Source organism: Paroedura picta, chromosome 3 (genome assembly GCF_049243985.1).
Source record: "Paroedura picta isolate Pp20150507F chromosome 3, Ppicta_v3.0, whole genome shotgun sequence".
In the NCBI taxonomy this organism is placed as follows: Eukaryota; Metazoa; Chordata; class Lepidosauria; order Squamata; family Gekkonidae; genus Paroedura; species Paroedura picta.
In genome coordinates this window covers 56,180,615-56,195,923 of record NC_135371.1, presented here as the reverse complement: position 1 = coordinate 56,195,923, position 15,309 = coordinate 56,180,615, and the positions used below count along the sequence as shown (strand labels likewise).

At 42.9% G+C, this 15,309-nt stretch overlaps 2 protein-coding genes across 4 annotated transcripts in view; one reads left to right on the top strand and one right to left on the bottom strand.

Annotated features, from left to right (window-relative positions):
* The window catches only part of NEK4 (NIMA related kinase 4), a 29,094-nt gene extending 27,098 nt beyond the window's left edge, over positions 1-1,996 (bottom strand). The window contains exon 1 of one of the 2 annotated variants that reach the window (XM_077325802.1): positions 1,769-1,996. In XM_077325802.1, the coding sequence (XP_077181917.1) occupies positions 1,769-1,861 (93 nt within the window). In that variant the 5' untranslated portion in view covers positions 1,862-1,996. Of the gene's footprint in view, positions 1-1,542; positions 1,684-1,768 lie in introns of those variants that run through there. The other variant, XM_077325803.1, reaches the window with a different exon arrangement.
* A 4,523-nt stretch (positions 1,997-6,519) lies between these two features.
* LOC143832036 (inter-alpha-trypsin inhibitor heavy chain H3-like) overlaps positions 6,520-15,309 on the top strand; it is a 42,077-nt gene continuing 33,287 nt past the window's right edge. For both annotated transcript variants that reach the window (XM_077325774.1, XM_077325773.1), the window contains exons 1-5: positions 6,520-6,657; positions 7,792-7,812; positions 10,193-10,359; positions 13,287-13,391; positions 14,916-15,078. In XM_077325774.1, the coding sequence (XP_077181889.1) occupies positions 6,565-6,657; positions 7,792-7,812; positions 10,193-10,359; positions 13,287-13,391; positions 14,916-15,078 (549 nt within the window). In that variant the 5' untranslated portion in view covers positions 6,520-6,564. The remainder of the gene's footprint in view (positions 6,658-7,791; positions 7,813-10,192; positions 10,360-13,286; positions 13,392-14,915; positions 15,079-15,309) is intronic.

Genomic DNA, 15,309 nt, shown 5'->3' with positions numbered 1-15,309 from the left:
GCAGATAGGGCCCAATCCCTAATTTCATTGCCTAATAATCATACAAAATGCACAGCTAGAACATAATTCCCTCTCCCAAATAATAACTACATCATACATTTGCACAAAAGTTTCTAATAGATAAATAATGTGTTACTTTAGCAAAAGGGCTCTCTTTCAGTATCTCTGCAGCTGCATTGAGGTAAATTCAGGAATTTACTAACTTACATCATCTTGAATCCTAAAGTTCATTAAAAAAAAAAAAGAACATCATTTTGCCAGCTCTGCCCTTGACAACATATGATCTATGGCAAAACAGTACATTAAAATCACAGGGTGCTATCTCCACTTGCCAGATCATCCGTAAACAGAAAAGACAAACAGTGCCACATGAAGCAGTGACAGCATTCTAAATTCACTGAAATACATGTTTTTACAAGGGTGTAATTCAGATTGCACTGTAAGAGTACAAAATTGACAACAGATTATATATTCAGAGCACAGGTATGATCTGAGGGAAAGAATTTCAGAACAACTGTTTTGGAAGAACACATGGCTTCAATGAGACATCACACCAGTACAACACTACCTAAGGTATCAACCATTCACGAAGGTAATTGAATGATCTTGTATGCATATGTACACTGGTTCTTGCTAGAAAATATTTGCTCTTACCAATTAATTTTATATTTGATACACAATTGTCCATATTAGATAAGAACTGCTAAAGAGAAAAATATCCTTCAGCATTACATTTTATAATGCTGCTTGCTCTGCTTGTTTAAGAATAACCTCTTGTGCTCTAGGAGTGGGCAGAATAGAAGCAGTTTTAGCTGCTGAGCACGGTTTCTTATCAGTAGATACAAGGCATCAATGATGTGGGGAAATAATCTTAGATATACACAATACACTACTAGCCAACTTCTGAAAATGATTGGATGTACAGAGCTGCCATGCTGTGTAACTTGTGGGAACAGAAATGATGTAAAAGATGACAAAACAGGAGTAAAAATGTAAGGTATCATGGAGAAGAAAAAAGAAGAATGCTTTTGTAACATTTGAAGTTAGGAAGGATTTTCTGACCATGGCACAAGAATGTTTTCATTGCTTCCGTGTAACTACTGGATTAAGAACCTCTGATTTTGGGACCCAAATATTTCCCCACCAATACCAAAGCATAAAAACATTTAGAAGATATGAACAAGACACCTCATAGATGAGCATGAGAAATCCATACTTTCAAAAAGACTTATTCATCTGACATATTATATAGCATTCTATCTATACTATGTAGGACCACAGCCTTCTTCATTAACGGTGACTGCCCTTATTTCTCACAAGGACAACATTTGATTGTTTGCTGAACTAGCAAACCAAGTTGGGAAGTAAAACCAGTTCAGCCCCCATATCCAAATCCACCTTCATCAAGGTGAAAAGATACATGGATATAGTGAAAAAGTGAAACATATCGTAGAGCTCAATCTGGGCTCAAACTGTTGAAAAGCGTCTCGGTTTCTCAAACTTCAGTCCCACGAGGGCTTTCTGACCAAACATCTCGCTTGCCTGGAGAAACACGCCTCAGAGCGCTCCTGTTGCTGTGCCTGAGTTGCCCCTGACAGCTCTCTCTCGGCCGCTCATTCCAACCCGGGACAGCGGAGGCAAGCGGCAAGGAACCCCCAGCTGACCCTGGACGTGTATCTGGTCAGGTGTGGGAAGAATGGCCACGGCCGCGATTGCCTCGGTCTGTCCGCTCCAGCTCCGCGCAGGATCCCCTCCCCGGCCCCGCTACCTGTTTGCTGTCGCGCCGGTGCCGCACGAGGCTCACTTCCCCGTAGCTGCCTTTGCCCGCAACCCGCACGAAGGCGTACTCGCCGAGGGGCATCCTCAAGCCGGCCCGCAATCAAATAGCCCGCGAGTCCCCGGGGGGGCCACGACGCCCCCGTCGGCCAACCGCAACGACGCTACGGCCGATGCCATAGAGATCAGCCAACCCGCCAGATACCATAGAGAGCACCGCCTCCTGGACGCGCGGAGACCGGAACCCTTCTCGATGGTAGTCTCTGCAGTTGCTAGAGCAGCCATTTTGGATGCTGGCTAGTTTCCTCCGCAACCCAGACGACCATCTTGAGTTTAGCTCTATACATATTGTCAGCCATTTTAGTTGTGGGCATCTCATCGTTTGCCATTTCTTTGTTATCCTTCCTGAACGCGCAGTAGCTGTCGAGAAGTGTCCTTTCGCCCCGTAGTAGATTTGGAAGCGATGCTGCTGCTGCTGAAAGGCATTGAGTTGGACGTGGCTTCTATTTTCGCAAGGTCCCAAGTGTTTTAAAGGGGAACGCGTGAATATTGGTTGAAGATTCCTTTAGGTTTAGTAGCAAGATATATTCTAAGGTGACCAGATTTTAACATTGGTAAAGCGGGACACTATTGACCGTGGGGGGACCCCAGCCATATTTGGTCTATATGGAGCAACAAAAATTTTCATAGAACACATAGAACGCAAAAATAGTATTGAATAAGGTAGTGGTCCCCAACCGTTTTCAGGCTGGGGGCCGGTGGCAGCAGGGAGGGCGATTGCCTGGCCGCACATGCTGTGCGTACGCGGCCCTGCTTCCCTCTCCCCCCCCCCCCCCCCACAGTAAGAAGCTTGCCAGGCCACAAGCTTGCGGCCTGGGAAGTTTCTTACTGCGGGGAGGGGGGGGGTCAGGGAGAGGGAGCCCGGTGGTTGGGGACCACCGGTATAAGGTGACCAGATTGTCCCACTTTTGGAGAGACATCTGGGGGTACCTGGCAAATTGTACTTATGTTGAAATTAAAATATATATATATATATTACAATACTATTTTTGCATTCTATGAAACATTTTGTTGCTCCATATAGACCAAGTTTTTTTTATCAAGAACCCTCCAAAAGTGGGACAATCTGGTCACTTTAATATACTCACCAGCCAGCAGTGCTACAGACAGTCCATTAAAGTTACTTGGAAGTAGGGTTAGGAACTCTGTGTTGGGAAATTCCTGGAGATTTTGGGGATGGTAGAGACTTCAGCAGGGTATTATGCCACAGCGACACATTTCTGAAGCAGCCATTTTCTCCTGGGAAACTGATTTGGGTGGAGGGCAGTTGTAATTCCAAGAGATCTCTAGTCTAGCCATCACCTGGAGGTTGCCAACCTTGATTGGAAGTAAACTTTACTTGCCCAATTTACTTTTAAAGAAACATGAATAGGGTTGGGCTGCCAGTTTCCTGTAAAATAATTCATTCTACTGAATCCCATTGACTCGGAGATGATCATAGCAATTCCTTTTCAAATCAAGCGTTAAAACAATGGTCTAAAATGCAATCCAGACAGTTCTCCTGAGCTACACTTATGATCCTTAACCATTAGATCTTTCAGGTTTAAAATGTTCTTATAGTCTGAACTAAATAGCCCTTAATATGTTTACAGTGTGACCTCCAATGGTATATCTATGGTATGGCAGCCAGGGCTCATGCCCTGGGCACTACTAGGCCCCATCAAACCCCTGCAGGTGGTGGGAGCCATGAATCCCAATACCCACCATGGGGTGCAGCGGATAGCTTGGTAACACATATGCAGTCTGACCACTGAATGCTGTGGGCCCAAGGCACTGTGGCAGCTCATGATGGTGCAATGCCCAGCCAAAACTGGCGTGGTGTTTTCAGTTGTTAGGGGCCATTTTACCAATGGCCACCATATAGTAGTATTGTATCACAAATTAATTTAGTTGTGTGGCAGTCTGCTAATAGCTAAAAGTATTGTCTTCATTTTCACAGTATCTAATTTAAAAATACTTTACCATATATAAACTTTCTTTAAAAGGTTAATTATCCTTCCAAATGTTTTAAATTTTTAACAAGAACAACTCTCTTTTTGCTTTTATACTAGAGGAGAAAGAAAAAAAATGGTCTGCTCTCACCTTTTGTTGCTTTTTTAATGTGAGATTGATTTTAAATTTCCACCTCTGTGTATAAGTCCAACAGGAGGTGGGAGAAATTTTCAAATTCCTTTTAACTGTCTGTTCTCTGAAGAAAGCAGGAAAATAGCTGCAGCTGTATCGACACTGAGCACACCATTCCTGGCTCAGACAATGCCTCTATTTGTGCCTGTCATCTTTCTGGCAGCAGAAACTTCAAAGACTTGCAAGCTGAGTAGAAGAAACACTCTTCATTTTCTCCCTTACTGGGGAAAATAAATAGCTGGAAACCCTATAGATATTGGGTTTTCCAGCTGTGCCAGCCAGAGACATGCAAAATTGGATCCTGCAGCCATTGCCCTCAGTGGGCAGACCTCAGAATAACTTTAAAGACAATGAAGGATGCATAAAACTTTCATTAATAAAGAAGATCAACTCAAGACATTAACACATAGACGTGAAGCATCACCTAGTAAGAAACATGAAAGTGATGAGCATGAATAGAAATCATTTTGCTTGTGGAAATAATAAAAGATGATTTTTTGCCTCTTTGCCACCCCCCTCCAATCCTCCAATTTGCTATGCTAGAAACAGCTAAAAATTACAAGTAGGGGTACACAAGAATATTTCTTAGGAGTTCAAAAAGCTACATATGTTTTTTTACTGTTTCTTTGAAGTAGAGGGGCAGCCCTTTGTCCAACATTGTTTGGCAATCATTTCTCCTTAAAGGCTTAACAAACAGCTGTGGACAGACATAGGTCTCTGCACAACACAACCCCCTGACTTCTAAACAGGGTGTGTTGACATTCAACCACAGCCTACTTTTACGAGAAATGGCTGACCAAGGCTAGGTAGATCTAAGAATGGAAGTTCTTGAGGAAGTTCTAAACCACAGAACAAGGGTCAACAGATAGACATCCATTTGGGCATGTATATCAGAACCTCCTCTTCCACATTATTATTTCTTTTAGAAATGGATCCCCCCCGCCCGAAATGTTAAGAAATAGGGTTAAGTAACAGTAGGTGAGTTGGAAAGATTATAACTCAGAGTACCCTAAGTAAAAGGGGAAATGGGAGGGACTTTTTGCAGTCGGTAAAGGGTATAAATTAAATGTATGATTCTGTATTTATTGAGCTGGCTTCTGCTAATACGCTCCCACATTAAATGCCTTTGATATGATAAAAAGGAACTTGGTGTGCGACTCTTCATTTTCATCTTTGGTAAGTGGGGTAGGGGCCCTGTGGCCTGGACTCCCTTGTGGCCTTGCATAACAAAAGAAGAGCGTGTTGTGTTAGACTACTGCCGCCACTCATCAATCCATTCCCCAGAGAAAGATTTCAAAGTCTATGTAAGAAGAATCTTGTGGATTTTTATACTAAATGTTGGTGTACAAAGAAGAGAAAAAGACACTGTAGGGGGCAGCAAGAGGACTATTAGGATGGTGAGATCAGGATCTTGTGTAACCTCGCTATACTTTGCCAGCACTTGTGTGTCAGCAAAAGGATCTCAGTGGACGGACAAGGAAGAAAGCATTACAAGCCTTTGAGGAAGGTGTGTGCCAATGTTTATTTTTATTTGTTTATTATTTGGATTTCTGTGACTGTCCCTCCTGGCAAAGTGGTGATTAACAACATGGTGATGAATACATAATGGATAAAATAACAATAAAGAAGAGAGAATACAGGCTTCTTGAGGGTACTCCAAAAAGGAGCTCATGGCATCAGAGCCAGTATTTGAACTGGGCACCATCTTGTGTTCTCTTGCAGAGGATAGTGTCCCGAGAATGGGGATGTGTTACTGGGGATGTCCAAAGATTGTTTTGCGGTGCAGCTTGGCCCCAGTGTCTAGCTGTGTGATCATGCTAGGGACACTGCACTTTGGAGCAGCTGGTGCAACAACTGGACTTTGGACCAGAAAGCAGCTCATGTCTTATCAAAAAGGAAGGTCCCTTGAATGTGTGTAGTGTGACTAGAAAGATGGAATCTTTCTAGTTCCTTAATGAAGTTTCCTTAGAAATACAGACCTCTTGGGGGGGACGGGGGACTCCAAAAGGAGCTCATGGCACCAGAACCAGAGTTTAGATCAGATATCACAGTATGTCCACTTGTAGAGGACATTCTCTGGATTGTATATGTCATTTGGGCTGGACCAAAGATAGTTTTGGGGTATAGCCTGGTCCCAGTGTCCAGCTGCATGATCATCCTAGGTGCACACCACTTCGGAGTAGCTGGTGCAAGAATTGGGCTTTGGATCAGGAAACAGTGAAGGGAGAAATCCCCTGAATGTGGAGGTGTATGATAAGGTCCAAACCTTATTTTGTGGTTCAGAGGTATTTTCAATATTGTTGGTTGAATTCACAAATAAGAACGAATAAGGAATAAATAAGCAACATCAACCTCCTGAAACAAAAGTTAGATGGGATGGCTGGCCTTGGACTCTATTGACCTGTGCTTGCACAGGGATATTTTGCTAATCCTTTTCAGCCAATCTGATAACTTCAGAAGGCAAATATTTGATGTTTGGCCACATCTGTATTGTGTTAAATCCATGTTTCCAATCTGGTCATTGATTAATTGCTTGTCAAACATTACAAGTATTATCAGATACATTACAAGGCCTCCACATTGACTTGCTCATTTTCTTTCAAGATGGGGAAGCGTGAGCTATTTTACATTTTGTTGGTATTGATTCCTGGCCTCGTAACGTCAGATTTTTTGATAAATCAGTTCAGGAATATTAAGGTATGTAGCTGAAATCTGTGGAGTAACTTTCTGTTTTTTTTTTTAAAGGCTATTATTTCAAGGATTATTTCAAGCCACAGGGCCTTGATCTTTTGGTCTTCAGTCAGTCACAAAGTATATGTTCCAGTAGTTCTATGCAGATTTATTTAGGGCCAAACCATTTGAGACCCCAAATAGTTGATAAGTAGAGCTACAGTTTACTTTGCTTCATTAGCAAGAAGCCTTGATTCAGGAAAGGGCCTTGATGTGTGTGTGTGTGTGAATTTATTCTGCAAATAGTGTTTTCCCAACCTTATTCATCAGGTATGAATATTTTCCCTTGCTGGAAAAGGCATGAGGCAACACTTATCCTTCCATCCCTAAGGTGCTATTTAAAGTCAGAAAAAAGAAAAACCAATGGGAAATCCCAGTTCCCCCTCATGGACTCCTGTGTCTGCTGCTTATGAAAGAAATATGTTCCTAATCTTTTCTGGTTTCACCCATAGAAGTAAGGCACAGATTAGACAAAATATTGAAGATTGTGATTTATTCTACAGATATTAAATTAATGTACTTTAGGTAGCCAATGCATTAATTATTTCTTTCTGCAGTCTGCTTGTGGTGGGCTGTTGGTGTAGTCAGTGTAATCTAGGGATGCCAGCCTCCAAGTGAGATACGGGGATCCCCTGGAAATACACCTCATCTCCAGACTACAGAGAGCAGTTCCCCGAGAGAAAATGGATGTTTTGGCAGGTCTTCTGCCTCTGAGGTTCCTGTCCTCCCCATGATTCACCCCCAAATCTCCAGGAATGTTGCTACCTAGATGTGGCAACCAATCCCCCACCAGTGGTCGGAAAGCCCTGACAGCCCTAGTGCCATCCTCTCCATTGACTTCTGTGGTTTCAGAAGGCTATACATCTGTTGCACTGAAGATTGCACTGTTTGAGGTCCATTGTGCAGGGAAGCCCCAGTCTCCAGGCAGAGATGAACTGCGTACCATTCAGGGCACTTCCAAAGCCACATTTATATGTTTGCCTGATAAGAGATGTTAGTAAATGTGAAAATACCACTGTCCGTGGAATGGATATGTACAGCACTATCTGCTGCCTAACATGATGTGATGCAGTGCCCTTATTTCTTTGCCTTTCTTTACAGAAGAGAAATGCTGCTGATGAGGTAAGTAGTTTTCTCATTACTTTTGTTGAGCTTGCTCTACAATTTGAACTAGTAGATTACTTTCTAGACTCCAGTAAGGATTACCATATCTACAGTCAGTGGGAGAATAGTGGCATCATCATATAATTGTCTTGCTTACTGACCACACACATGCCTGCTACACATGCCCAGTTTCTCCAACCCTATTGGAAAGAACTGTCACACGTAACAAGCTTCCAACATTTGATAACAGGCCTATCACTATAGTAGTACCTGGCTCACTTGATTAGCAGAGGAGGTATTGTTCCCTTCAAAACTACTTTATATGCAGGATGAGATCAGTAGTCCCCGTGTGCATGGAAGAAGACAATAGTTAAAAGGCTGGATTTTGATACAGAAAGAATTCAGAAGAGGAACTAAGATAAAACCACCCTGGGCTGATTCTGCACGTACTTTGTTTTTTTCGGTGTGGATCCTGCTGAATTCAGATCGATTTGAACTCAGGTCTTCCTCTTCCCCCCTCCCCACTGAAACAGAAAAGTGTTCTGCACTTGATTGGGAAAACTCAGAACGGGAGGGAGCCAAGCCCAGACAGAGCCTATTTTAATTTTCCTCTGCACCAAGGAGGATTGATCCAGAGTCACCCTACCATTTCCTCGCCATATCCAGGGCAGAGTCTGCACTTACTTTCTTTATTCCATTGTCAATCCTGTTGAATTCAGATCACTTTGAACTCGAGTCTTCCTCTCCCCCCCCTCCCCATTGAAACATGAAAGTGTTCTGCACGTGGTTAGAGAGGCTCAGAAGAGGGGGGGGCAAATGGAGACTCTTTCTTTGTTTTCTTGAATGGGGGAGAGGATCCAAGAAGTCAGAGGAGGGAGGAAAAAATGCTTTCTTTTCTTGAAGGTGGGGGGGGGGAATGAAGAAGGCACAAAAAAAAAAACCCCAAGGCCGACAGAAGTTGAGAGAAATTAGGGGCTTCTCCTTTAAGGCTTCTCCTTGTCACATGACCATCTGTAGTCAATCACGGGCCCTCTACCATGGAGGAGAGCCCAGATTCAAAACAATGCGATTTTATAATATATTCAGGATTAAAAGCACTCGAAGATATCGCATAATAAAGGTTGGGTCACTCCGGATCAATCCTTCTTGCTGCAGAAGGAAAATTTAAATCGCCCCAAATCCAAACGGAAATCGCATTCTGTGTAGAGGGCAGGGACTGAATCGACCTGGGGTTGGAATAAAAGCTCCGTGCAGTTTACACCCAGGAGTCCTTTTAATCCTCGATATTGGGATATGCGGCTCAGAAAGCATGAGAAAGCAGTCCCTCCGTGGTAGAGCAGTTCTGTTTGGCCAGCTGACTCCATGATACAGAAGCTCTGATCGGCTAAACCTGCGAAGCCAGCCAAGACTGCTAGTTTTTTTTTTAAAGAGGAAGCCCTAATTTTCTTTCTGTAGAAGCTGCAGAAGCCCTTCTGTGGATAGAGATTTGCCTCGTGGTTTTTTTCCCTTCCTTCTCTGTTGTCTTCAAGCCCCCCCCCCCCTCAAGAAAAGAAAGAAATAGGCTCTGTCTGGGCTTGGCTCCCTCCCCTTCTGAGGTTTCCCAATCAAGTGCAGAACACTTTTCTGTTTCAGTAGGGAGGGGGGGAAGAGGAAGACCCGAGTTCAAATCGATCTGAATTCAGCAGGATCCACACACAAAAAAACAAAGTACGTGCAGAATCAGCCCTGGATATGGTGAAGAAATGGTAGGGTGACTCTGGATCAATCCTGCTTGGTGCAGAGGGAAAATTAAAATTGCCCAAAATCCAAACGGAAATCGCATTCTGTGTAGAGGGCAGGGACTGAATTGATCTGGGGTTGGAATAAAAGCTCCCTGCAGTTTACACCCTGGATTGTAGAAACTCTTGGGAAGTGGAATCTCATTTCCTCTTGCTGGCCCTTCTTCCCATGCTATCTCGCCATGATATTCATTCCTCTTTGCTGTTTGCAATGGTTATGGCTTTGTCTTTCAGCTGGCTCCTCTTTCCTTCCTACCCCTCCCACTACTACCCCTTCTACTTTCCCTCCTAGCCCCCTCAACTATTAAGATAATCATGGACACTGCTGATTATGACATTTGTTTATTATTACATAAAGAAGCATTTTGTTGATTAACTAATAGAAAAGAAGAATGTATCTTGTTGTGATAGCATTTCAGCTATAATCATGGCTTTAAATCCAAAACCATGCTTTCTTTTTCAATTTGGCCCTATCAGATTAATCCAACAACAACATCTTGATTGTCTCAATTTATGCTGTCTAAAATGTCCTTAAAACTTAAAACTGGGAAGTATATTTCCTTTCTCCCCAAATTCCCATATGCAGAGCAGTAAATCTTTACCAATCTTTCCCTTTCCAGCACACCAAAGGAATTGAAATCTACTGGGTGAAGATTGATTGCAGTGTTACATCTCGGTTTTCCCGTAATATCATCACCAGTCGTGCTGTAAATCGTGCCAATGTGTCCAAGGAAGCCTTCTTTGATGTGGAGCTTCCCAAAACAGCCTTTATTACCAATTTTACCATGTATGTATGCAAAATATTAGGCAATGGCTGCTGAGGGCAAAACTGGATAACGGGTAACCAAGTTCAGTAGCTGTCAACACAGTGTATTATATGTATGGGGATATTTTATGGATAGATACTGTGACTCTTGGAACCAATACATATTTGCTGCAAGCAACGACACTTGCACAAGTCTTTTGTCCTCCTCAGTATGATGTACAGAGAATGGGTGTATCCAGTGGCAAGACTTCTACATAATAAGTAAGAACAAATTTTGTCTGACAGCCCTGCGCCAATGTTAGGGTTAAAACTACTATTTTTTCAGGTATAACATTGGAGCAATTCAAATTAAACCTGCTTTGTTAAAATTGTTATTTTTTATTTTATGTGCGTTTGAGCCGCTGCCATGCCGCTGCCATGACCTCCGGGCCGCCAGCAAATTGGCCGCCAAAGCGGCCAAGCTTCTCTTCCCTCCCTCCCGAAACAAGAAGCTTGCCGGCCCGCGAGCTAATTGGCCACTTTGGCGGCCGATTTGCTCGCAGCCTGGCGAGCTTCTCGCTTCGGGGGGGGGGGCGGGAAGAGGAGCTGCGGCCCGGCGCCAAGGCCTTCGCGGCCCGGCACTGGGCCGCGGCCCGCGGGTTGGGGACCACTGCTCTAGCCCTTTTGCATAGAATCATAAAGAATGTTCAAACTACCGTACCATTGCACTCATTTCTCATGCTAGCAAAGTTATGCTCAAAATCCTACAAGCTAGGCTCCAGCAATATGTGGTCCGAGAACTTCCAGAAGTACAGGCAGGATTTTGAAGAGGCAGAGGAACTAGAGATCAAATTGCCAACATATGCTGGATTATGGAGAAAGCTAGGGAGTTCCAGAAGAACATCTACTTCTGCTTCATTGACTATGCTAAAGCCTTTGATTGTGTGGAGCACAACAAATTGTGGCAAATTCTTAAAGAGATGGGAATATCAGAGCATCTTATCTGTCTCTTGAGAAACCTATATGCAGGTCAAGAAGCAACAGTGAGAACCGGGCATGGAATCACTGATGGGTTCAAAATTGAGAAAGAAGTTTGGCAAGGTTGTATACTGTCGCCTTGCCTATTTAACTTATATGCGGAGCACATCATGAGGAAGGCGGGGTTAGATGAGTCACAACTTGGGATCAAGATTGCAGGGAGAAATATCAACAACCTCAGATATGCAGATGATACCACTCTAATGGCAGAAAGCGAAGAGGAACTAAAGAGCCTATTGATGCGGGTGAAGGAGGAGAGTGCAAAAGTTGGCTTGAAAACATCAAGAAAACAAAGATCATGGCATCTGGCCCTCTCAATTCCTGGCAAATAGATGGGGAAGAAATGGAGGTAGTGACAGATTTTATTTTCCTGGGCTCCAAGATCACTGCAGATGGGGACTGCAGCAAAGAAATTAAAAGATGCTTGCTCCTGGGGAGGAAAGCTATGGCAAGTCTAGACAGCATCCTAAAAAGCAGAGACATTACGCTGCCAACAAAAGTGCGTCTAGTCAAGGCTATGGTCTTCCCAGTTGCAATGTATGGCTGTGAAAGTTGGACCATAAAGAAGGCCGAGTGTCAAAGAATTGAGGCTTTTGAACTCTGGTGCTGGAGAAGTACCTTGGACTGCAAGGCAAACAAACCGGTCAGTCCTAGAGGAGATCAGGCCTGACTGCTCCTTAGAAGGCTAGATCCTGAAGATGAAGCTGAAATACTTTGGCCACCTCATGAGAAGGAAGGATTCCCTGGAGAAGAGCCTAATGCTGGGAGCGATTTAGGGCAAAAGAAGAAGGGGACGACAGAGAATGACGTGGCTGGACAGAGTCACTGAAGCAGTTGGTGCAAACTTAAATGGACTTCGAGAAATGGTAGACAGGAAGGCCTGGAGGATCATTGTCCATGGGGTTGCGATGGGTCGGTCACGACTTCGCACCTAACAACAACATAAAGGCCTTTGGTGCCATTTTGGTGTAGTGGATAGGAACACAGAATTCTAATCTAGTGAGCTGGGTTTGATTCTCCACTCCTCCACATGCAACCAACTGGGTGACCTTAGGCTCACCACAGCACTGATAAAGCTGTTCTGACCCAAGCAGTAATATCAGGGCTCTCTCAGCCCCATCTACCACACAGGGAGTCTGTTGTAGGGAGAGGAAGGAAGGCGATTGTAAGCCACTTTGAGATTCCTGGTAGAGAAAAGTGGCATATAAGAACCAACTCTTCTTTGAGATCAATGAATACCTTGAGTGCTTGGGGTGGTACCATAAGATATGTGAAAATACAGTGCAAGGTGTTAGGTTACTTTGAGCCCTCAGAGCTCAGGAGACATTCACCTTCTGGACCTGTTGGAACCCATCTTAGACCTAGCCAGCGATATCAAAGGAGAAAATATAATAATAATAATTTTACAAATCTGTACACCATATAATTCGCTAAGGGGGGTGGGGTGTCCGGGATACAGAACCCTGGGCTGCTGGATGTGCTCAGAGCGAGGGGGGGGGGGGAGCCCTTCCAATCCTTGCCATCTAGTAAATAAATAAAACGAGATGTACCTTTATTGAAGAGACAAAACACCCTGAACCAGCCTTGACTTCCCTTGCTCGCAATAACAAACAAAAATTGGGTAGAACGTCCCTTTGAGTATAGCAGAGACAGCAGCTCAGTCCTCCTTTCTAGGGATAAAATTTCATGTTTCTTTCAATGGTGAAAGTGACTGGGCCCTGCAACTCAGACGATAGATGGCTGACAGTTTCTGAGCCTCCATTCTGGTAAGAGCAGTAAAGACATAAAATGTTTCCCATCACATAGTAATTGTGGTTCCTGCCTCTCACGGTGAAGTCTAATGGGCTACATGGAAATAGTAGTTAGATAAACTTATGAAAATAAGCAGTATACATTTGCCTTTCAGTACATAGCTGTCCCTTCTTCTTTAGGACAATTGATGGTGTTGTCTATCCTGGAATCATTAAGGAAAAAGAAGCAGCCCAGAAGCAGTACCAGAAAGCAGTTTCAAGTGGACAGACGGCAGGTCTCGTAAAGTAAGTTTTTGAATGACAGAGAGCTTTAGGGTTTCATTTCTCTCCTCAACAGGAAGGGGGGCAATGGGTGTCCAGTCAAAGCATCCTGAAACTGAGAGTCTAAAGCCTAAGATGTAGTCTGCATTTTCCTTCCCAGAATAAACAGAACACTTTAGGATGCGCAGTTCAAAATGATGCCCTGGGTGACAGCATTACAAGTCACTGAGAAGGTCAAGAGAACCAACAAGGAACTGTTTTTTGGCATAGTAATTAAGACAGCAACAATGCTCAGCCTGATTAAAGAGTACGTAATGGTTTATTTAGGAATTAAAAGATTTGATAGGAAAGAGGAGAGACAGAGATAGTTTCCTAACTACATCACTAGATGAGAGTAAGGATAAGACTAAGTGCAGCACTTCCAAGAAGGGGGGAATTGCCCTAGCAATTTGGAGACAGACAAGGAATGGACCTTAAAATGAGCGAATGTTCTGACCTCACTTCCTGCCTGTCTTCCTGTTGCCCCCTGCATTGTCTTCTTCCTTGTGCATCAGGCACAGCCTTTTCCACCACTGTTGACATAGATGGACCGTTGACATAACAACTGGGATACCTTCTCCAGCAGAGAAATAGAAGAAGGGATAATGTTGCCTCAAATGTTATTAATTTAAAATATTTATACCCTGAGTTTTCTCCACAAACTCAAACTCCCAAAGACACCTCAAAATCTCAAACAAAACCCATCCTACTATTACAAAAAGCAGAACTGTGCTCTCGCTTCAGTTCTGTCTGGCAGCATCATAACACACAGGCTGCAAATTGGCCTCACTCCCACATGACCCAAACACACAATCCTGTTTGCTGTTGCGTATTTGGATTGGCAGACTTGGAGAAATAAAACCTACATGGAAGTCATGGTCCATAGTGGCAGAGGGAAGGGCTTCATGTTCCAGCTGACTTTGTGTTATCATGTGTAGATTTTATGGATGTTTCACAATTTCATAGTCCCACTGCTTCGACTCAAGAATCCCCATTTCTTTTCACATTTCTCTTGTTTGAGTTGAATTGCAGAGCCTTTATTTCCCTTCAACTTTCTAGTTTCTTGCATCAAATATCTCTTCTGAATTAACCCAAAACATTTTTTTTTGCTTCAGTAGTATATAAATAGCATATAATGCATCACTAGTGTGGAAAATGTTAGAAACAAATCAGGGATAGGAGCAGCAAATCTGTGCAAATAACAAAAATATAACAAATCTAGGTTTAGGGATTTTTTCCCTTTTATCATCACAGATTCAAAATAGATTTTGAACTATGGGTGCTCACAGATCTCCAATCATTTGATCTGACAACCAGTGTATGGTGTGAAATTTGAAATCTTAATTGCAGATACTGAAATCCATTAGAATGTTTATACTTCTGTAAGGAGGCTTCATACTCCCCTTACAATATCCATGTGATTTCTTGGAAGCTTTTTGGAGTATGGCATTTAGTACCAATCTAGATGTTAACAGATTTATAATTACTTCCTTTGTTCAATTTGCAAAGGGCCTCTGGAAGAAAAACAGAAAAATTCAGTGTTTCAGTTAACATTGCTGCAGCCAGCAAAGTCACTTTTGAGCTGACCTATGAGGAACTGCTGAAGAGAAACTTTGGGAAATATGAGATGTTCATAAAAGTAAACCCAAAGCACCTGGTGAATAAATTTGAGGTAAGGTCTAATTAGGCAATGAGCTTAGAAAGATGTAACTCTACTTACTATTGGACTGTTGTTCTATTAAACTGTTAATGTGTTCTACAAATTCAGTGAGACCTTTCTGTGTGTATTTTTCATGAGCTAGAAAAGTAATAGTTTAAACGCTAATCGATAAAGTAATATATATATACATTTATACATATATAATATTGCTTTTATTATATATAATAAAGAGCCTCTTGTGGC